The 22,011-nt window shown below is 45.1% G+C and overlaps 7 protein-coding genes across 7 annotated transcripts; 4 read left to right on the top strand and 3 right to left on the bottom strand.

Annotated features, from left to right (window-relative positions):
- Positions 1 to 697: 697 nt before the first annotated feature.
- LOC107273736 lies at positions 698 to 2,715 on the bottom strand. The gene has a single exon (XM_015752233.2). The coding sequence runs from the start codon at positions 2,589 to 2,591 to the stop codon at positions 1,500 to 1,502; it is 1,092 nt and encodes a 363-aa protein (XP_015607719.1). The 5' UTR covers positions 2,592 to 2,715; the 3' UTR covers positions 698 to 1,499.
- A 776-nt stretch (positions 2,716 to 3,491) lies between these two features.
- On the top strand, positions 3,492 to 5,072 carry LOC107273735 (sarcoplasmic reticulum histidine-rich calcium-binding protein-like). Its single transcript, XM_015752232.2, has 2 exons — positions 3,492 to 4,423; positions 4,484 to 5,072. The coding sequence occupies exons 1-2, from the start codon at positions 3,568 to 3,570 to the stop codon at positions 4,972 to 4,974; spliced, it is 1,347 nt and encodes a 448-aa protein (XP_015607718.1). The 5' UTR covers positions 3,492 to 3,567; the 3' UTR covers positions 4,975 to 5,072.
- A 962-nt stretch (positions 5,073 to 6,034) lies between these two features.
- Positions 6,035 to 7,648, top strand: LOC112495257 (glycine-rich cell wall structural protein-like). Its single transcript, XM_025091064.1, has 3 exons — positions 6,035 to 6,322; positions 6,394 to 6,462; positions 6,536 to 7,648. The coding sequence occupies exons 1-3, from the start codon at positions 6,118 to 6,120 to the stop codon at positions 7,570 to 7,572; spliced, it is 1,311 nt and encodes a 436-aa protein (XP_024946832.1). The 5' UTR covers positions 6,035 to 6,117; the 3' UTR covers positions 7,573 to 7,648.
- Positions 7,649 to 12,368: 4,720 nt separating this feature from the next.
- Positions 12,369 to 13,617, bottom strand: LOC107273742 (histidine-rich glycoprotein-like). Its single transcript, XM_015752241.2, has 2 exons — positions 13,483 to 13,617; positions 12,369 to 13,400 (listed from the first exon to the last, which is right to left on the bottom strand). Exon 2 carries the CDS (start codon positions 13,218 to 13,220, stop codon positions 12,486 to 12,488), a length of 735 nt encoding a protein of 244 aa, XP_015607727.1. The 5' UTR covers positions 13,221 to 13,400; positions 13,483 to 13,617; the 3' UTR covers positions 12,369 to 12,485.
- Positions 13,618 to 14,189: 572 nt separating this feature from the next.
- Positions 14,190 to 15,184, top strand: LOC107273737 (histidine-rich glycoprotein-like). Its single transcript, XM_015752234.2, has one exon. The coding sequence runs from the start codon at positions 14,205 to 14,207 to the stop codon at positions 15,042 to 15,044; it is 840 nt and encodes a 279-aa protein (XP_015607720.2). The 5' UTR covers positions 14,190 to 14,204; the 3' UTR covers positions 15,045 to 15,184.
- A 1,836-nt stretch (positions 15,185 to 17,020) lies between these two features.
- On the top strand, positions 17,021 to 17,989 carry LOC107273741 (histidine-rich glycoprotein-like). The gene has a single exon (XM_015752240.2). The coding sequence runs from the start codon at positions 17,087 to 17,089 to the stop codon at positions 17,825 to 17,827; it is 741 nt and encodes a 246-aa protein (XP_015607726.1). The 5' UTR covers positions 17,021 to 17,086; the 3' UTR covers positions 17,828 to 17,989.
- Positions 17,990 to 19,435: 1,446 nt separating this feature from the next.
- Positions 19,436 to 20,327, bottom strand: LOC107273739 (histidine-rich glycoprotein-like). The gene has a single exon (XM_015752237.2). The coding sequence runs from the start codon at positions 20,308 to 20,310 to the stop codon at positions 19,537 to 19,539; it is 774 nt and encodes a 257-aa protein (XP_015607723.1). The 5' UTR covers positions 20,311 to 20,327; the 3' UTR covers positions 19,436 to 19,536.
- Positions 20,328 to 22,011: the final 1,684 nt, after the last annotated feature.

Below are 22,011 nucleotides of genomic sequence, written 5' to 3'. Positions count from 1 at the left end.
AAAGGTGCCAAACGCTCCCTGAATCTCGGCGAATTTATTGCCACGGTTGCGCGGCCTGAGTTTGGGACTATGCGCGCCTGATTTTAACCCGGGGCTGTGCAGTCGGCATCCTACCCCCAAATCAGCCTTAGGCTGGTCCACGCAGCCACCCTGGAAGGCGACCAGACGATAACTCAGCGCCTCTATTCATTCATAGCCGTTGTGTGAAGTGATATGGCTGGCAGCCTGCAGACTGGCTGATTTATGTATTCGCAACGCGTTCCGACTACTACCTCACGTCGTTCCTACTCTCTTCCACCTATACGAGCTACAACCTATACGACCTACCTACACTCCCCATTTACATGCTCCACGTCCCCTTCGCCCCATTGCATCCCTGGATCCCGCGGCTTATTGTTGATGAATGCACAGAGCCAGCTACTCGCCGGGCTCTATGGAGAAAGAACATTCTTTCCTGCGGTTACTCGCTCCTCTCTTTCTCTCCAGAACACACTGGTACGCTATGCACTCGGCTTGCTGTCTTTAACGACGACTGATGCATCCCTGTGCAGTCGGACGGTGCAACAATTGCAGCTGAGCTTTTATTCTTGTTTGGGTCAGAATGCAATTGTAGGCTGAGCTGGGAATGCGAACGTTATTAATATCCATTAATCAGGACTGGGAGGGGGGTTGGGGAGGTAGAGAGGTCCGACTACCTTCGATTAATAAAAGAGCCGGTGTGACGTAACGGTTCCAGGATTATTTTCGAAAAAAAATAATTTTTTTTTACATAAAAAAAGAATGCAGTTACCGTATCCAATCTATGGATGTAATCGACTGATATGATTTATTGATTATCGATTGTCTTTTATTTTTATTAATTATTTTCTTCTGTCTTTCTCGGGGGGGCGTTCTTCTCCACTGCGGATAATGCCGACACGTTCGTCCTATGCATTGAATAGCTATTTCGTTTTTTTATTTATTAACAAATTGCGTAAAAATTATTTATATTTTTTTTTTAAATAGAAATCAATCTGCCGTTTCATTGACCGTACGGTTGGTTAGCTGCTGATACTTTCACTTCTGTGTGTACGTGATATTATTGCATGATACGCCACGTGACTTTAAAGGACGTAATACCTAAGGGGTGGGACAATAAAAATACAACGACCAGTGGATTATTCTTTCTCATTTAAATCCAACGAGAAACGGTCTTTCGTACATGCATAGAAAAAAAAAAGTTGTATAGAATTTAGCACAGGACAAATAGTAAAAAAAAATAAGAATCACGTAGAAAAGTTACAGACCGTGCTCAGGTTAGAACTTTGAGAATATTATTGCACGTCGTTGAGAATAAATAGCGAGATACATGGTGACTCACAAGCGCGTATGTGTAAATAAATAAATATATAATAACGTAAAAAAAAGGAGAGGAAGACCTAGCTTAATACGTAAGCTCTATATCTACTGTACATTATCTATAATCATATAGCGTCTCAGAGTACATCCAGCCGCTGAGACTAACGGGCCTTGCCGGAGTCACCGCTGCTGAACCCATACTTTTTACCTTCGGCGGCGCCGCTCTTCTTGGCGAATTCCTCAAAGTTACCGAAGAAGCCGCCGTAGCCTTCTTTAGCCGCATGACCTTGAGCTTCCTCCTGGGAACGACCCTTCTCGGCCTTGCCCTCCTTAGCAGCCTCGGCCTGGGCAAAGCCAGAGTCGCTGCTACCGCCCTTGTCATAGGCGCCCTCCAGCACCGCATGATTTTCACCGTAGCGGCCATGCTTCTTGAAGTGACCGCCCTTCTGATCGCTGTCATAAAAATCAGAGTCCTTCTTGTACTCGTCCTTGTGATAGACATTGTGAAAGCCCTTATTGTTACGGCCCTTGGCGTGGCTACCCTCGATCTCAAAGCTGGCCCCCTTTTCGGCCGCAGCTGCATCCTTGTGACCCGTGTAATGATTCTCCCTACCAGAGTGCGCCTTCCTGGCCCCAGCAGCTTCAGCATACTCGCCCTTCTGATTCTCCTTGGCGCTTTGGCCCTTCTTGCCCTCGTCGAAGACCTCAGCCTTCTTGTAACCCTTTTCGCCCTGGGCCCCCCTGGCGGCCTGTTGGGCAGCTGCGAACTGCTTCCCGGCGCCGTCCACGAAGTCGAGAGCCTTGACCTGGGTCGTAGGAGCAGCGTCAGCCTCCGCGGAGCCCTCCACGAGAGTGCTCTTCCGGTTGGAACTCAGGATGACTGGTTCCAAGAAGGTGAGTTCCATGTGATCGACTCCGGGTGGCTTCAGACCCGTATAGTGAACGGGTAGCATCTCTGCCTCGGGATCAGCACCAAGTGGAAGCGGAAGGAACTCGGCGTCAGACCTGGACTTGGCCGCAGACGCAGGTGCGACCGAAGCAGGTGCGTCCCCGAAGTCTTCGAGACCCTCCAGACTCTCCTCGATGATCTTGGCGTACTTCTCAGCTGGTACGTTCTTGAAGACGTACCCACTGGCTGATGACTCCAGATCCGATTGCTTTGTCTGGGACATGTACATCTTGCCCATTTCCTGTTTGGCCGGCTGGGCCCAGGAGCAGCCTATCAGACATGCCACTATCCAGCCCCTCCACATCTTTGAACCTGCAACCTAGTACCCGTGTGCCCGATACTCTGTGCTACAGTCGGGTATTACTCTATCGCGCCTTCACACCTGATCACGATGTACGCGTTGTGTAAATACGCTCTCGGCAAAACGCGCCAATATAAACTGTAACCCCCCGAACGTAATCGGTCTCTTTTATATCTTACGGTAATCGGCCGATCCCTCCGTCCCATTGGCCGGCTGGACCAGCTCTGGAATGCACCTGGAAGGACGGTCTTTCGGCTGTTTCAACAAGCAGCACGATTTCACGTAGCAGCTCGTTATTGCGCACTCAAGGTTATATACACGTTTACGCTGGCCAGTGGTGCAAGCCTGATCGAATGCTCGGCGAACCGATCATGCAAAGCGCAATTTTAATACCGAGAAAAGTGAGGTTAGAAATCTTTGCCAGATGCAAATTCCGTATTGCAGCTGCAGGTCTGGAGCCTTTCGGGACCTACCGTCTCGCCCCGTGTATCTGACGATCGATGATTTCGCATAGGTTGCGCGTGGAGCAAGGAACACGTTTGGCCGGCGATACGATTTGATTAAACGGCGAAAACGTGTCCGAGCCTTTATTAGATCCTGGATAATTGGTTTCGGTCTACGGCGAATGACCGTGACTAATGCTAAAGTCTCTTGCGTTGTCCGGAGCCACCGATTCAGCCCCTCGGCGGTCTCGCTGAGGTACTTTGCGCGGTCCACTAAATTACGCAAAACGTTCGATTCCATGAATGCCGGCCAGGACACTGTCAATAGCGCGTTGTACTTGAATTATTAGCGGCCCTGGTATGACGCTACGAACAATGATAATATATTCACGGTCCTTAGTGACTTAGGCGGCATATATAAAGACGGCAGCCAGCCACGTAAAGTCATAAGGTTCTCGGTTCTCGGGCTTCGGCTGGGAATAAAAGTGGATTCGTCGAATATCAAGTTAAACGTCTACCGAGCTAGATCGACAATTATGGGGGTGTTTATTGTGACGGTGTGCATGCTGGTGGCGGGAGCCAATTCGCTGCCGGCTCAAATGGAGAGGATGACAGTGTCCAAGATGAAGATGTCCGACTTGGAGACCTCGGCGACCGGGTATTCCTACGATCGTCAACATGGACTTCCGGTTTCTTATGTTCGATACAGCGATCACGGCAGTGGACATTATTACGACGCACCTGCACCGGTATCGTACGTGGCTACCGTACCTGCGTCTGCACCCTACGGAACGGAAGCAGTTCGCTACGAGCCGGCTGTGGTCTACGTTCAGCAAGAACCTGTTGCCTATGTCAAGGATGAGCCCAATCGTGCCTCGTACGTGAATCATGCTGGGTATGCACCAGTTCAGTCCGGATACATTCTGCCAGTTGCGCCGAAGGAGCAGGAAGCTCTTGCACCTTATTACGTGCCTGCCAAAGTTGATGAAGTCCCGTACCAGGTCCAAGGTGCTAGTGAAAAGTATCACGATGACGATGATGACGATGATGACGATGATGACGATGATGACGATTCTGATGACGGATACGAACATGGGGATAGTCATCATCATGGTCACGGTGACTTTGAAGTGCCGACCAAGAACTATGGCTTTCAAGGATTTGACAAGCCCAGGAAGATCATTGGCCTTGAAGTCGAACTGCCTACCAAGGTTGTATCCGAACTTGGTGGACCTTACAAGGCGGCTTTAGATGCGTACCAACATGGCGCCGGTAAAGAATACGCAGCTGAGGGACATGCCGCTCATGGGGAAAAGGGCGAGAAGGGTTACAAGAATCATCATCGGTTCGACGAGGGTCAAAAGGGCGAGCACGACAGCCAACATCACAAGGGTAAGTCACGAGTCACGATGGGTAAAACGTGATGAATCATAATTGTGAAATGTTCCACAGGTCATTACGATGAAGAGGGAGGTCACAAGAAAGCTCACAGCGAAGCCGAAGGTCATTACGGCCATCACAACGAGGCGGAAAAGGGTGAGAAGGGCGCAAGCTTTGGTCATCAAGCTCATCACAAGAAGGGTCACAAGACCACTGGATTCCACAATGTCTATCGCAAGGACGAGTACAAGAAGGATACGGATTTCTACGACGAAGATCACAAAGGCGGACACTACGACAAACATGCAGCCTTCGATGAGCATCATGCAGCTGCCGAGGGCGCTCGCAAAGAGGGTGGCCATCTTGATTCTGCTCACGATCAAGCCGAAGGGGGCAACGAGGGCCACTTCGAGAAAGGGCATGATCGCAGCGCCGAGGAAGGTCACAAGGGTGAAGAGGGCGAAGAGTCCTATCACGAACAACAGGCTGATTACGCTTCTAAGGGTGAAAGCAGCGAGGCCAAAGAACATGGCTACAGCAAAGGTCACGGTCACCATCACTGATTACGTCACATCCGCAAAACACGACCAACTCTAGTTATACCTGTTGTTTTTGTATATACAGTTAAATTTACTATAAAGTAATAAATTGCAAAAAAAAAGATATACGAATCAAACGACTCGTTCCTTTTACCTGAGTTCACTGTGTTCTGTGCCCGTGACGGGCAGACATTTTCTTTTGGAACGTTTCAATTTCGCGATCGAATATTTCAGGTGTAATTGGGTCAGGGCGATATCCCATTGTGAGAGGCAATATATTTAGAAAGAAATTTAAAAAAAAACTTACCCCCCAGTTCAATCACCTTATTCGATCATTTTACAAAGAAACTCGATTGTGACGACTATCGTTTCCTTGCGACTTGTAATAATCTCACGTATTCGTTTGCTTTTATTAATTAAAAAAAAAAAAATCGAAATTTTATTATCGAATGATTTACTCACAATTAATCACGAAAAATATGGAAAGCGACGAGCACCGATAATACAGCATTGAAATCGATCGATCGACGAAACGATACTAATCGATCGTTATTGACTCTGCGAGGATAATTTTGTAAAATCAATCGAAACCATCTTTACGTCTTGACGTTAGAAACTTTAATGAGGCAAACCGATCGCCTTTCTAATCGACATTCTTTATCATGTCCTTCGTGGATATCACAGGCGTGACGTGTGTTTCCTCGAGTCGTGCAACTGCGAAGACAATGAGTGTGGAAGAAATTCTCCATTAACGAAATCATCACGGAATCATTCGCCGTTGACCTGAATAACTGATGAAGAAACGTGATGATTTTTGGGTCAGGTCATTCGGGCTGGTTTACAACGTCTACGGTGTCGTTATTGGATGTGCAACTTCTCTTTCATTCAGAACGGATGTGCACTACCCGTTTGCACATGAGGAATCAGGCACTGATTAGCAATTGGATGATTAGCCACCGATCCATATTATACACTTGTACGGTGTGGCAATCGTTGGCTGCGTCATGTATGTTGCCAAAGAATTTTCGTATATAAAGTTCGAACTCTGATAAGTCGATTCATTCGCATCGGTCCCAGGATCTTGATTTACGAGTACACAGTGCGCAAAGAAAAATATTTTTCGACTTTCCGAGGTGGTTCGTTGGATTTTTCTTGGATCAAGAGAAAATGAAGTTTAAGTGTGTGATAATCGTGTGCCTGGTTCATCTCGTTCTGGGACATGAGAACAGGGTTCAAGATTCTAGTGCAAGCTCGTACGTTTCCAATGCTGCTTCTCAGGACTTGGAAGCCTCGGCCAGTGGATACGTATTTAACAGAGGTGGAGGACTTGGATCCTACGGTGGCTTTGGAGGAATCAGATCTGGATTATCCGGTAGGTTTTGGAGGTTTTAATTTTTTTTTTTTTTTTTATGATATACTGAGGTTGCACATTGTTCTTACTAGGCGGCCTGAATCAGTTATCTGGAGGATCCGGATTTATCTTTCCTACCAAGTATAGCATTGGTAGCACTGGTGAGAGCTTGACCTGATGGAAGTTTTGTATTTGTAATTTATATATTGTCGAACATTTCTTTTTTGTCTTCAGGCGGTGGCATCGGGGGTGGCGTTGGGGGTGGAGTCGGATTGGGGAATTACAATAATTTCGGTGGCTACGAAGTAATCGGCGACGAGGGTATAGGCCTAGGCGGAGGGGGTGGTCTGGGTTTAGGTGGTAACATCGGAGGTGGAGGTCTGGTAGGTGGTCTTGGTTACGGAATTTCAAAAAACGGGATTGGCCTGTCTGGACTAGGAACTGGTCTAGGAGGGGGTTTGGGAGCAGGTTCGGGTCTGGGGATTTCGAATTTGGGGGGCGGAATAACGCAGACTGGTTCTCTGGGGTACGGAGGCATCAACGGGGTTGGTCTTCAACATGGACAGTTCATACCAGCGACGGTCGGTCTTGGGGGAGTGGGTCTAGGAGGAGGTGGTGGAGTCGCTAGTGAATCGTCCTTCGAAAAAGGTGCCGGCGAGGACTTCAAGGCTGTGAAGGAAGCGGCCGAGGGTGAAAAGGGCGAGAAAGGCTACAAGGCAGCTGAGGGTTTTGATAAGGGTACGAAAGGTGCCGTGGCCCAGGCTCAGGACGGGGGGCATTACAGTGAGTCTGGTGGTGCCAAGAAGGGCCAGGAGGAGGAGGCCAAGAAATACGCCGCGAGCGAGGCTGGTACCAAGGGTGAGAAAGGGGAGAACTATCACAAGAGCGAAGGTCACAAAAAGGGATCCAAGACTACCGGCTTTCACAACGTCTATCGCAAGGACGAATACAAGAAGGACACCTCGTTCTACGACGATGAGCATCACAGCGGCGAGGAGCAAAAGTATGGCTCCGAAAAGGTTCATCATTCGGCTGAGAAGGGCGCCCACGAGAAGGCTGAGAAGCTGGATGCTGCTCATCAGGAAGACGAGCACGCCAAGAAGGGTGGTTTCACTAATGGGCATCAATATGGCACCGTACAGGGACACGACCGGGAAGAAGGGGAGAAGGAGCATTATGGCAACGAAATCGAATACGCCAAAAAGGATGCTCACGAGGCCGGTAAAGAAGCAGGTGTCTCGTCTGGTTCTTATGGAAAGAAGATTTATTGATTTTTTTAATTGCCTGTTATATTTGTTACTCGTCGTGTTTCCTGTCCTGTCCAGAAGTAATCTTCAGTTAATGAAATAAAATTATTATACGGATCAAATCCCTGGTGAAATAATTTTTTAGACTCTTTGGGGATATTTTCATTTATTTATGAATCCGATAAAAAAACAAGTAAAACAATTAAAAAAACGTCTCATAGAAAAAGATTAGGTTAGGTTAGCTTAGGCATTTCTTATTAATTCTAATGATGCTCATCATCATCATGATCAGCGCTCGAGAAACTATGATGCGATCCATGATTCGTGGCACCCTTATCACCGTATTCTTTGTGCTTGTCATGATGGGAATGATGACCTTCCTGACTATCGTAACCAATGTCATGACTGATACCATGTCCCTTATCAGTGTGATCTTTCTTGCCAAAGTGATCATCCTCGTAACTGGAATCGTGTTCGCTGCCCTCCTTGTGATGACCATCATTTTCATGAAAATGGGTATCATGGTCACCATCCTTGGTATAATGTCCTCCGCGATGGGCATTGTCGTAAAATGTGTGCTCCTTTGTGTATTCGTCTTTCTTTTTAACGTTGTGATAACCACTCGACGTGGTACCCTTTTTGTGACCCTTCTTCCCGCCGAAGTGACCACCCTTCTCGCCCTTTCCCCATTCGTGATGATGACCATGTAGGGAATCTTCATCCACATGACTCTTCTCATGTCCACCGTGTTCCTTGAAAAAGTCCCTGTAATGATCACTATCATGGTGACCATGATCATCATGGTCAAAGAAATGATGATCGTGATATCCCTTGTCACCCTTAGACCCATGACTGTAATAATCGTGATCATGATGATCATTTCCTTTTCCGCGATGATGATCACCATAATCACCATGATCACCATAACTGTGGTGATGATCATGATCCTTGTGACCATGATGATGACCACCTCCACCATGACTAGCACGACCACCATTGCCACCGTTCCCATGTTCCCCAAAATGTCCAAAATAGCGGTCATATTCACTATGATATCCAAGATGACCATCATGATCACCATAACCTGCAAACTCATAATCACCATGGCCGGTAGCATCGTGCCCATTGTGATTTCCATAGTCTTTAAGAAATTCACCGAAATAACTACCAAAATCTTTATCACGTCCATAATCCCCGTCATCGTCCTGACTTCCGTCACTGTGCCGTTCACTATGGCCATCATCAGTATTATAACTGATATGTTCCACATGATAGTCCCCTTCCTGGGGTGCTTCCAAACTTTCATGGCTACTATCATCAGCAACCTCTTCCGTTACCGTAGGTGCCGTTTGGTACCGTTCGTGACCAGCTTCCGGTTCTTCTTTCTCTTTGACCTCGTAGCGAGCAGGACCAGTGGAGACCTCTGTCGGGGGAACGTGAATCAACAAAGGCGCCTTGTCTTTCTCGACACTTCCCACCGCAGGAATCTTCGGCAAAATAAAGCTAGCCAGCAACGGCGCATTGGGAACTTCAACACTGAACGTCGCAGACGCCGATGGTTTCTCAACACTGTTCAACAGCGGCTTTTTGAAAGTTTCTGTACCATTCGGCGCAGTAACCTTCGACACGGTTGGCTGTGACTCGATACCAACCGCGTACGATTTTCCCAATTTTCCAAGATCAATACTCTTGAGCCAATCGCTCAATTCCATTGGACTTCCATCTTCAATACCATCCAGCTTATAGTTGCCAATCGTCCCTGGTGCAGTATAGGCTATACCGGCACCACCATTCCCACTGATTTCTCCATCCTTTCCCACGTCGTAAGCTTGCTTCAGTTTTCCAATATAATCCGCCTTTATATTCGAGCCAGATGCAGGCTGGACGTTCACAGTACCAGATTGAATATAGCCACCTGGTACAGGTACAGCATCAGCATGATTATCAGAAATAGCATGCCTAGCAAAGAGTCCAGGTTGAACATCACCAAGATCCGCCTGAACATTCGCACTGCCTTTTGGACCAGTCGCATAACGATCATTCGAAGCTCCACTACCCGTACTGGACCCAGCCGGTGGGTACATCGCAAGCTCGGTAACGACAGCGTCATCCGTCGATCCATAATGTCCAGCATAACGATCATAAATATTCGGCTTATCATCATCAGCCGTAGAATGCCGATCCTTATCATTTGGCAACTGATAACGATCATACTGATGACCATCATTGTGACCGTTATCACCATGAGAAACAGAAAAACCATAACCCAATCCTACACTGTACCCAGCGTTCCCATCTTTGACAGGCGCATCGTCATCATCACTACGACTCCCAACTTGACCCAGTCCATTAATGACCTCAGTTCCATGTCCACCCAGCCCCCCAGGATGATCCACCTGGTTCTCGTATCCATCCGGTTCCTGGCTCTTGACCTCGTGACTATACGAGTAACCGGTCGTTTGTGCCTGATGATCAGCCAATGATTTTTCATAGATCTTTTCCTCCTCCTTGACGATCGGTTCGGCGATCGCGAGATTTATCACGTATGCAACGAAGCACACACCTCCGACCAAACACCTCAAGTCCATCTTCTTGTCGTGCGCTCTCGTCTGTCATATGTGATACACAATTACGGTTGGGGGGGAGGGGGTGATTAAAATTATTTTCAACCATCTGCTGTTCACGGACCACTAAATAATACTAAAGAGCCGAGTAGCTCACCTCTAGATATTTATATACGCCCCTACGATCCACGTACCGTTTAACCCAATGAATTCCGATGATAATCAAGTACCAGACATCTTTTTATCTCCCAATACATATTGGATAATGTAGAGCGGTCGGCCACGTAACACGGTACAATGGCATCTTACGTTAGGGAACGGCCCGGGAACGACGTTCGGATACGACGATGCTGTTACGACGTCAATGCGATACGCCTGGTGAACGCGAGAGACAACTTTCCCGGGACCACATCTATGGTCATCGGCTTTACTTGCATACGGCGAACAATAGGTATCGATCCCGCGATGGTCCAGCTCGGGAAATCCAATTCGACATGATTACGCAAGAGACGTATTAGATATCCTTTCGACGCGTTCACATCTATCCCCTTACTGACGATGACTTTTACAAATAAAATATTAGTCACGTTCTGTTTTACCGACGGTACCAAAGTGCCAGCTGGGACTTACGTTAACTACTCGGATGAAATCGGTCGAAGGATGTTTTACATATTTTTCGTTATTTCTTAGTAGGTTTCAAGTAGCAGCCGGGAGCTGCTCTCTTCTTGGTGGCTCAAAGAAAAATCAGCGTCCCGAACTTCCTGAATGACGTTTCACCGTGATCCTCTTGCGTAATTACTGCGAGTCAATTGATCGGAAATTTTTTTTTGTTACGGGTGATCGTGTATCCTGGGTAGGAGGTAGGTATGATGAAAAATGACCTTATTTTTTTTTGTTATAGATATCCTGAGGCGCGTCGACGTATCTCAAGCCATTTAAAGGCTGCGTGAAATCAAACAAATATTTTTGATAAATTTTCGAGCGATTGCACTAGGTATTTTAACGGTGGGAAAGGTCGTAACTTTTTTGTCTACTCTTATTAAGTAAAGTCACGAATTTATCGTGAGAAACAGACGAGGAATGATTTTCACATTGGGCCATGCTTTGAGGTGAGAATCCGATATTTAAAGAAGGGGGTATCCCGTGAGTTCGATTTTCGATATGTCTGTCCTTGTCTTACGCACGCGAGCGCCCATAAGTCTGTCTCTCTCGCACTCGCGGCGGGTATACAAAACTCGAAAATTCTGGAGCCTTCTTCACTCGGTTTGTCAAGTCAATGGTAAGAGACGCGAATATGAATTTTACCGATGATTTTTCTAACGAATCTGGATGGCACTGCGGTATCTGTAAGTTAATCTGAAATCTTAATTTCCTTTCACCGAGGCAAAAATTATCTTGAAAAATTTTCCAGAAACTACTGTGCACCGCCGCTGTGTCATTGCTCTCAATAGGAGTCGATCGATCGGAATCTTTATGAGCAAAACAGAGAGATAAAAAAATTCGAAATAAAAGACAAAAACTTTTTCTCACCCACCTCGAGTCATCGAAGCGAATAATAGAAATTGCATTGTCAAGAAATTAACGTAAATAGCTTCGTTCAATTATAACGTAAGGATCAGTCACTTGGCGCATTGACTTTCTTTATGATTTTGCGCAACGATCTGCGAGCGTAATGGCTTTGCTGTGGATTTTGATACGTCTGCAAGCTCAGCCCTCGTAACGGAGGTATCAGAATTTCCGCAACGATGTGAAGTAAGCCACGAGACGTTAGTCCAGTGCCTAATTTGTAGGACGATAAAAAAAACTTTTTCATAGGCAACATGTATATTTGATCGCGCGATGAAAGCTCCCGTTAGCCATAACCACTCTTGGTAAGAACGACAAAAGCTCGGAGCTTTTGCGTCCACGTTACACGAATTTAGTTCGCGCACGTACCCGAGGTACGTGTACATTTTCATTTTAACAGAAACACTCCGGACTTAATGCACGTGTCGAAACTGACATATCATTCGCACGTGAATTGTTATGACGCACGTCAAAGTTATTACCGGCTGAAATGCGCCGTTGAGTGACGTAAACGAACGGGAGGCAGAAAGGAGGAATTTTTGCGAAATTATTTTTCACGCGATTTTATACTACTCGAAATGATCGTTTACAACCACGAGTATAACGGGTGACCGGAGAACATGAATATTTGGGTTTAAGGTTGGATAACGGTTAATGCGAAGAAGTATAGCTCTGACGTTGAAATTTAAATTTCAGTAGGGAACGATACTAAAATGTTTATTTTAAGTTGTAAAATAAATATAATATTCAGCGGACAGACAAACATAACAATTAACGTGATAAGGATAAGATAGGAGAATCGATAGATCAGTGTCCCTTCTTGAAGGCCCATTCCTTGTGTTCCTTGTGGCCACCCTTCTTTCCATGACCGGAATGATGATGGTGATGGTCCTCGTGTCCCTCGGCCTTTTTGTGACCTTTGTGAGAATGATGGTGATTACCCTTCTCATGATGGCCCTTCTTTCCGTGATGACCCTCGTGATGGCCAGACTTATGATGGCCGGACTTGTGATGTCCTCCCTTCTTGTGCTCGTGCTCGTGATGGTGACCACCGTGATGCTCGTGATGGCCGTGATCGTGATGCTCGTCATAGAACTCCTTATCCTTCTTGAACTCATCTAGTTTGTGAACCTCGTGATGACCCTTTGTGCTGTGTCCCTTTGCGAAGTGTCCCTTCTCCCCGTACTTGTGACCCTTCTCGCCCTTCTCGCCCTTGTGATGCTCGCTGTGGTACCCGTCATCGTGATGATGACCCTTTTTGTGACCCCCATGCTTCTCGTAGTGTCCATGATGGCCTTCGTGATCGTGATGACCCTTGTGTCCCTTCTCGTGCTCGTGATGACTCTTGTACCCCTTATCGCCCTTCTCCCCGTGATGATGATGATGATCAGAGTGATGCTCCGAACCACCACCCTTCTCGAAATGGTGACCCGACGCCGCCGCTTCCAGGTCACGTCTGCTCCTGGAAATCTCACGTGCTTCTACCACATGAATTGCGAGGAAGTAGACAGCCGCGAGGCACAGCGCCAGGTAACACCTCATTCTTCCTTTGCTCCCGTAACGATCAAGCTGTTGATTTCGCTGCTGTTTCTAGTATGGTAAGCCTCGCCGCTACGCTCGGATTATATATCTGTACGGACGTACCTAGAATCGGCGATATTAGGGAAGCAATCGTTCTCTCCTTGGCTGATTAATCCGTTGCGAAAGCGGCGTCTCCTTAACCTGTTTAAATTGTCATGGAGGTTTCTGGTGGAAATACGTTGCTAACCAACTACGTTATGTAACCGTTTGAAATCATGTTTACTTGCTTGCTCAAACTTCCAGCCACCGTGACTGGAAGTCTCCCTTGACGCCATCTGAAACTGCCGATGACGTAGGGACAACGATGAATCAATCTGTCAACGTCGCCATATCACGTTCCCTTCGTCCCTTTGGTGTTACAGGAAATATTCACTGATCGTCCCATCTTTTTGGAGAATCTAACGAATTTTTATCTTCCAGCAAGAAAAATATTTAAATCTTCACGGCAAACTGTAGAGCCTTACTGCAGTTGAGTCTGAGACTAGTATAAAAGTGATGGGTAAAAAAAAGGAAATATTTTTAACGTAATTCGAAACGTAGAATAATACGAATTTTTTTTAGTAAAAAAAATGTAGAGCCTGCTTCATGGTTATTCGCGAGCATCGATCCATACAGATATACCATCGTGCATGAAATATTTTAGAAAAATAATGATTTCCACAGAAATCCATGCCCTGTATAAGGGCTTAATTAAGAAATGTATAATTATGAAAATAAAACAGCACGCGCTTCCATGTGAAATATGTCGGGCAGCGACAGAGCCAATAGGAGTCACTCCCGCGTGTAGTAGACGATAGTAAACGGCGTCCGTGCAATCTGTGTTTGCGAAATATGAACCTCCGATTGTGAATGAGTCCCCTTAACTAAACGAAAGCGATTACGTATAGAAGCCACCAGCTCCAACTATATAAGCTTTGGATTAAAGGTGGTTCGTCAGTCCATTGCATGTTCAGTTCTCAAAGCACTAACATGTCCAGGGGTAGAGCGTTGAGACCGTGCCTGGCTTTGGCCGTCATTTTCGCGGTGGTTGCCATCACTTCCGCAAGGGATGTGAGGAACAAGAGGGACCTGGAAGTAGCCGCTTCCGGTCATCACGGTCATCACGGTCATCACGGTCACCATCACGAGCACGGTGGTGGTCATCACCATCATGGCCATCATCATCATGAACATGGTGAGAAGGGTGGCAAGGGGTACCACCACCACCACCATCATGACAAGGGTGATCATGGTCATCATGGTAAGGAGCACCACGAGGGTCATCATGAAGAGCATGGTGGTCACAAGAAACATCATCATGATGAACATGGTGATTATGGTGAGCATCATGAGAAGGGACATGGACATAAGGGCGAGAAACATGGGGGAGAGAAAGGTCACAAGAAGGGCGAAAAGACCCATGGATACCACAAGAAGGCTCACAAGGATGAATTCCACAAGGAACACAAGTTCTACGATGACCATCACAAGGGCGGGCACCATGAGAAGCACGGTCATCATCATGGACATCATGGACACCACGAGGGTCATCACAAGAAGGGCGGTCATCATCATTCTGGTCATCATGAGCATCATCATGGCAAGAAGGGACATCACGATCATGGTCATCACGACGAGGATCATCATGGTCATCATGGCAAGCATGGACACGAACATCATCATGAGCATCATGAGGATCATGGCCACAAAGATCATCATCATCATGGCAAGCATCACGGATTCTCCAGCGGCGGCGGTCATCATGGTCATCATGGTCACCATGGTCATCATGGACATCACCATTGATGACACTACTGCTGAATATCAGTACAAGGAATGTCGTTGTTATTTGTTGATTTTTGTTCTGTTGACTATTGTTAGGCACCATCACTTCGGGAAAATTTACCCTTGTTGATTTTATTAATTAAACGACAGAAAATATTTACGAAATCCATGAGTCTTATCTTGTTATCTCAAACATCACTATCCTCTTCCTCCATCCTTTTTTTTTTTTTAATTATCAATGGTAGACTTTACCTTGTGAAGACCCTCCATTGAAAGTAACATTTATAACAAAATTATTTATTTAATGAAATTTTAAGTACGTGATAGTTTATGCGGCAATCCTTTATCGATTATTTAAGGAAGTGAATTATTTAGAATTTCACCTCTTTGCAGAGAGTACGTATTTCCACGAATGAAGAATAGTATTAAAAGTATTGATAGAGGTAAAGCTGGACAAAGGAAGACTTTCGAATTTCGAGTTTTTACAGCAAATTCGAGGCGTTACGAATCAATAGATTACACGATACCTCCTAGTGGCTTAACGTAATTCCGATACGCTGATAAAAAGTCGACAAAATTAAGTAACGATTATTTACGTAATTGGGAAGAACTCATGGATAATTACCGAATCTCGTGATAAGAAAGTATTATAGATTTCAAATTTGACTGTATTATCAATAAAGGACAATAAAATATAGAATGCATAAAAATAACTAACAAAAATTACTTCAAGCAGTGTTCTGGCGAATAGACGAGCAGTGCAGCCGACACACGTATAAAAATAAGGGAAATAATTTTTTGACAAACTCGTGAAATTTCAAAAAGCTAATAAAAGCCGTAACGAAGAAGAAAATAAAATTTCACTTATAGTTTTTATATCGAGAGATGTGTTAATGGCTACGAAGAATTTTATAACGCCGTGAAAATTTACCGCAAATCGCATTTTGCAAACGATTGCAAATTCATGCAAGAGAATTGGAAAGTCCACGCTGTAATAAGAGTACGTAATGAAATGTTAGAAAAAGAGGGCGATTCCACTTTTTGATTGTTGCTAATCAGTCTCAAGAAGGGGATGCGCATGGACGTTAAATGAATTTTGCAAATTAGACACAACGACCGATTCTCCATCGTTGTCATACTTTTAATATAGGTACTTCGCCCTCGTTAAAGCAATTTCTCTATGTCGAACCCAAAAATTCGTCCCACACTGGAATTTCAAATTCCTAGATTTCTACCATAATTACCTAAGCAACGTCATGCAGATTCTTAACAAAGTAACAGTTGGCCAATTGAAAAAAAAAGATCATGCATAGACGCGAAATACAAAAATATTTCAGCAGTCAGCAGTGTCAGTAAAAAAATTCGTATCATCGCGAAAATAAAATTTGCATGCTCGCCATTATCTAATATATGGAAAGAAAAAAAAAAAACTTTTATCAATCGTCAATTATCGACACCCTACGATTATAGGTATACCGATCGAACCTGACAACGTCACATGAAAATAACCATGGACCAAACCAGATGAGTTTGCGTGAATCACAATGAAAATAATTTCAGCATATTATCCAACGGAAACGTGTGAGAAATTTTTAATAGACGAATAATGCCAAATCCTTATCAATGACTCGGCGCAATAGCGCTTACATAATTCCTTCACCGACAGACGTGGTATTGCAATACGGTTTTGCTTAATGCGACTGTCGCCCGTTGAAAACCGTGAAAGCAGAGTGCAGAGCGAAAAGGAGATCGCACAAGTCAAGCCCCAGAATAGGAAAGTCCAGTTGTGCGATGTGTGACTGCAAAAAGAGTGACTCTCTAATGCAACACCCGGGGAAACCAATAGATCTCTACTCCCTACCCGCGAGTGTAGGTAACGAACAATGAGATCCCAGGCAGCCCCCATTTTGGCTGACCGTGCTCCACCACCACCGTTCGCTCGCGAAAAATCAAAGATATAAATAATACGGCCAGGTGGCATGGTACAATCACATCACCTTTCGACGAGAGGTGAGGAACATTGAATTGGGCGGACTGGGTCAACCAATCGTTTGATATTCATCATGGTTGCCCTTCGCGGTTCCATGTCGCTGGGACTCTTGGTCCTGGCCCTGTTTGTCGCTGTCGCCACAGCGAGGGAGGTGAGGAACCGTCGCGACTTGGAGACTGCGGCTACCCATCATCATCATCACGAAAAGGGTGGCGGCGAGGAGCATCATTCCGATCATCACCACCATCACGGTCACAAGGGTGATAAGGGATACAAGAGTCATCACGAGCACGAGAAGGGACACAAGGGTCATCACGACAAGGAGGGACATCATGGCCACTACGACGAGCACGGTGGTCACAAGAAGGGTCATCACCATCATGACGGGTACCACGGGGAGCACCATCACGGCGAGAAGGGCGAGAAGGGTCACAAGTACGGGGAGAAGGGTCACTACGGCAAGGGACACAGCACCCACGGTCATCACGAGGTGAAGAAACTGGACGAGTACAAGAAGGACAAGGAATTCCATGACGAGCATCACGACCACGGTCATCACGAGCATCACGGAGGACATCATCACGAGCACGGTCACAAGAAGGGTGGTCATCACAAGAAGGGTCATCATCACGGAGGCCATCACGAGGATCATTACGGAAAGAAGGGCCATCATGAGAAGGGTCATCATCATCACGATCACAAGGGACACAAGCACTCCGGCGGACACGACGACCATCATCATCATCATCATGAGCATGGAAAGAAGGGTGGTCATGAAGATCACAAGCATTGGTCCTTCAAGAAGGGACACTAAGCTAATGAGATACCACCAGCTGATTAGCGATCTTACGTATCGCGAGCACTTTCCAGCAGGTGCGCGGATCCTTGAGCTGTTGCTATTGTTATCCCTGTTGTTTTAGTCATAATTCATTGTTATTGTTGACTATTTATAAAAGAACTTAGACAACGCTATAAATCGTGCATCCTTCGATTCTCTCCTTTCACCGATCCATTTTCACCGCTCTGGCCAAAAACTATTTTACCTAACCTCTAAGGTATGACTCGAAGACAGCCAACTGCTGCTCGCAGCAAATACCGTTCGGCCTTTTTGTTGTGGGGAATAGGAATTGCCGTAATGCAGCCGACTACGTTTTTCGGTTTTTTTTTTTTTCCGTCGATTCTCGTAATCCCGTATACTCCTGAAAGTACGCACGTACCGGTGTATACTGATTTTATATAATCCAACAGTACAAAACGTAATCGGTAAGCGGTATTTGTCATCGTTTTGACAAAAACTAAATCCACTTTCACTATCAGAGTCAGAGTCGTCCATGCACTACGAACGTTCCCTCGAAGCACCGGCGCGTGCTTTAATTTACCATTAAGACCATTTGGCAGGGTCGATGGCCATCTTGAATCTCCGATCGACTGCATAATAAATTATCCATAATCCATGCACTTTCATCATCGAACCGGATTACACGAATATTTGTATAAATTTTGGAATTATCAAAATGGCACTTTTGTATGAAATATTAATATCTATTATTGTTTCGTTGAATTCAAATCGAAACGATATTACTTCCGGTTTTAGCAATTTTCTAGTTCGTCCGGTCGATAGAGACTTCCGGTGAACATATGCCAAAGTGGCCGTGGGTAAAACAAGGATCCTTCGCGTCAGCGAAAATGCATCGACTGCCCGAATGAAATCCGTAAGTGACGTTATGCACTTTTCGCACGTGTGCACGTATATATATGGAGATGGTCGAAATTGACAAAAGCATGGGAATTCATTTAAATCAAGAGCCTCGGTCGAGTCTCTCGGCAAGTGCATATACACAATCGGCGATAGAAGCGATGCAGGCGAAGCACGTGGCCGACGAATAAATGTATGCAAGCACGAAGTGGACTTTTGAATTAGGCTCTTAAAATATTGTAAAAAAACTTTTCAAAATTACCAAACTCGCATGACCAAAGCACGAAATGAATAAACACACATATAAATTCCTATTATTCCTTTACTTCCGGTACGCGGAATTCTGCACGCGCCATCGAGCAGCCTAATTGGAAAATAATTATTGAAAATTTCAAATACCGTGACGCTCGATTTGCCCTGTGCATTCGATGAATTTACAAGCCTCCGCGCTCATCAAGCAGGATTAAAGTGACGCTCGTAAAATATAACGCGTTTATTCGTATACCTTTGTTTTTCAATTCGCGATTCGCGCATCCCCGAAAAATCAACAAAAATGTATATCCGTAAAGCTCGTCCGACGAATTTTCCGAATTAATCCAAACGGAGCTCCGACAACTGAAATTTTATCCATGAGCTATAGAAAATTCATAATTCACGATATACAAAGTCCGAAGCTCATACGCCACCTTGACAAGCGGCATCATATGACAATGATGAGATATATAATTATTGAAAGGATAAATTGTTTATTGTAACAATTACTCAACAATGTTTAACAGTAATTACACACTAGATAACAAAAGATCTTTGGCCATGCGCTTGAGCCGTTAATGTTTTCCGTGACTGTAGCCGTGCTTCTTCCCGCCGGAGTGACCGCCCTTCTTTCCATGCTCCTCATGATGAGAATGATGATGCTCGTGACCATGTTTCCCATGATGACCCTTGTGATCCTCATCGTGATGTCCCTTGTCGTGATGACCCTTCTTCCCATGATGATCGTCATGATAGCCAGAGTGATGATGATCGCCCTTCTTGTGATGACCCTCCTTGCTTCCGTGATGTCCATGATGATGACCATGTTTCTCATGATGACCGCCCTTATGATAGTCGTCATAGAACTTGTGCTCCTTGTGATACTCGTCCTTGTGCGCCTTGTGATGATACCCGCTGGTCTTGTGACCCTTCTTGTGACCCTTTTTCTCCCCGAACTTTCCACCCTTGTGACCCTTCTCGTGCTCATGATGTTCCCCATGCTTTCCGGCCTCGTCGTGATGCTTCTTCTCGTGACCCCCGTGCTCCTCGTGATGACCAGAATGATGCTCCTTGCCGTGTTCACCATGTTCGCCCTTGTCGTGATGATGATGACTCTTGTGTCCCTTTTCACCCTTCTCCCCATGCTCCTCGTGATGATCCGCGTGATGCTTGTGACCGCCCCCATGCTCCTCGTGTTTGTCGTGTTTCTCGTGTCCGGTTGCTGCCGCTACAAGATCTACATCCCGTCTCTCTCTCTCCCGCAGGTCCTCCCTGGCCAATGACAAGGCGAGGCAAAGGACCAGGAGAAACGCTGCTGCGTAAAATCCTCGTGGTGACGGGCCAGCCATTCTAGTGCCCGCGAGTACGAAAGACGACTGGTCTTCCAATGACTCGGTTACTATTTATATGAAGGTTTTCGATACTCGGTAGCTCCCACTTGCTTGGGATTCGTGATCTCTGTACGTCACGATAGATTTTCCCTTTCGCAGGAAAGCCACGATGCCCAGTCATGTGGCACAGACGCCTATATACGTAAAAGGACAGAAGAGACCGGACCAGACAGCCACGCGATTTTGCGCGACGAAGGATTGGACAACTTTTTTTTTTACCGGTGACAATCAATTAGGTAGGCCCGCACCAATAGTTTACGTAAGCTCTCCTTAGATAACTAGACGTAGTTAAAAATAACTAGCGCTTCGTGGAGGAAGCTCAGCGAAGACGTTGAAAATTACAAAGATTCTTTTCCTATCTAAGATTAACCAACCCGTCGCTTTGCGAAAGATTTTCTGTTCGTCTCTTTAAATCTTCGATGGTTTATAGCATCGCTCGTATCGTTAACCCTTTTTTTTTGCGACATTGCGAAACGTAGAAAACATACGAATTAAATGGTCCTCTTGCCAATTTTTAGTGCAACTTTTTCGATATAGACGATTTTTAATTTTTGTGATAAAAAATTTTACGTGACCGTGATACGAATCATTATTTTTTTTTGGATTTTACAAGTTTCAATCCCTCTGTAAACATTTGTGTTTATTGTAATTGTTTCATTCCCTTTGTCAATTACACGTGCTCGCGTGCAGAATAATCGAGGATCAAATTTCGAAATGAACTTTTGCCCTGTAGCTAGCCACGGTCGCAAATAGCGAGTTAACGAAATCGAATTACGTAATTACGTACTTTTACCTGTAAATGCGTAAGTTAACGCACAAAAAACAAGGCAGTAACGTAGGGTTTGTATGTACGCGATGAAATAAAATATTTCATTTCAGATCCAATCGAAGCATCCACTGGGTGTCGAGTGTGTATACGCATATATGAATTTTATTTTTTTTTACACCTAATCCAAAAACGTTTCCCAGATTAAAAGAAACCATTCCCGTACTGGTGTTTTAATTACCAAGCCTTCTTTTAAATACCCTGTAGATACAGGTGAATCATTACATTTTTTTCGATAATGAAATTCCTAGCATTTAACAATGCAAATAACCGCAGGTGGTTATAGATTATTCGCGAAATATTTTCATCGGTTCGAACGCCCCGTATTTCATACAGCCACTCAAATTTGTTCATAGAACGTAAACAACAAGGATATCACGATCGCAAATACCGATCAATAACAAAAAAAATTGGCGTGAATGCATCGTGCAAAATATTTGAAATATAAAGAAGCGAAATCACGATATATGTCAAAATAACGTTATAAAATATTACCCGCTATATAAAAAATTCGCGTAAATGCATCCTGCAAAATAATGTAAAGAAACGAAATCACGGGATACGTCAAAATAACGTTATAAAATATTAGCCGAGTATACAAATATTAAATCAGAAATGATCATTCGGTGACTCCCAGACACACTCGGATCCACGTGTCCCGGTACACGTGCAAATAAACATGAATTAAGCGAATTAAGTGAATAAATAATAATCTTCAGTTTTACTGACATCCCCGCGGATATAGGTCATTTCGATACTCAAATTTGCAACAGGAAGAAAAAAAAATTCCAACAGACGCGCAAAGTTCGCATTTTCCATTTTTTTAATTAATT

This window comes from Cephus cinctus, unplaced genomic scaffold, assembly GCF_000341935.2.
Source record: "Cephus cinctus unplaced genomic scaffold, Ccin1 Ccin1_scaffold1841, whole genome shotgun sequence".
Taxonomy (NCBI): domain Eukaryota; kingdom Metazoa; phylum Arthropoda; class Insecta; order Hymenoptera; family Cephidae; genus Cephus; species Cephus cinctus.
This window is presented reverse-complemented; position numbering and strand designations above follow the sequence as displayed.

Bases quoted from the DNA above. Each gene is read 5' to 3' on its own strand.
- LOC107273736 (XM_015752233.2), bottom strand. From the start codon at position 2,591: ATGTGGAGGGGCTGGATAGTGGCATGTCTGATAGGCTGCTCCTGGGCC.
- LOC107273735 (XM_015752232.2), top strand. From the start codon at position 3,568: ATGGGGGTGTTTATTGTGACGGTGTGCATGCTGGTGGCGGGAGCCAAT. The intron at 4,424-4,483 runs GTAAGTCACGAG...AATGTTCCACAG, and splicing joins CGACAGCCAACATCACAAGG to GTCATTACGATGAAGAGGGA.
- LOC112495257 (XM_025091064.1), top strand. From the start codon at position 6,118: ATGAAGTTTAAGTGTGTGATAATCGTGTGCCTGGTTCATCTCGTTCTG. The intron at 6,323-6,393 runs GTAGGTTTTGGA...TGTTCTTACTAG, and splicing joins AATCAGATCTGGATTATCCG to GCGGCCTGAATCAGTTATCT. The intron at 6,463-6,535 runs GTGAGAGCTTGA...TTTTGTCTTCAG, and splicing joins GTATAGCATTGGTAGCACTG to GCGGTGGCATCGGGGGTGGC.
- LOC107273742 (XM_015752241.2), bottom strand. From the start codon at position 13,220: ATGAGGTGTTACCTGGCGCTGTGCCTCGCGGCTGTCTACTTCCTCGCA.
- LOC107273737 (XM_015752234.2), top strand. From the start codon at position 14,205: ATGTTCAGTTCTCAAAGCACTAACATGTCCAGGGGTAGAGCGTTGAGA.
- LOC107273741 (XM_015752240.2), top strand. From the start codon at position 17,087: ATGGTTGCCCTTCGCGGTTCCATGTCGCTGGGACTCTTGGTCCTGGCC.
- LOC107273739 (XM_015752237.2), bottom strand. From the start codon at position 20,310: ATGGCTGGCCCGTCACCACGAGGATTTTACGCAGCAGCGTTTCTCCTG.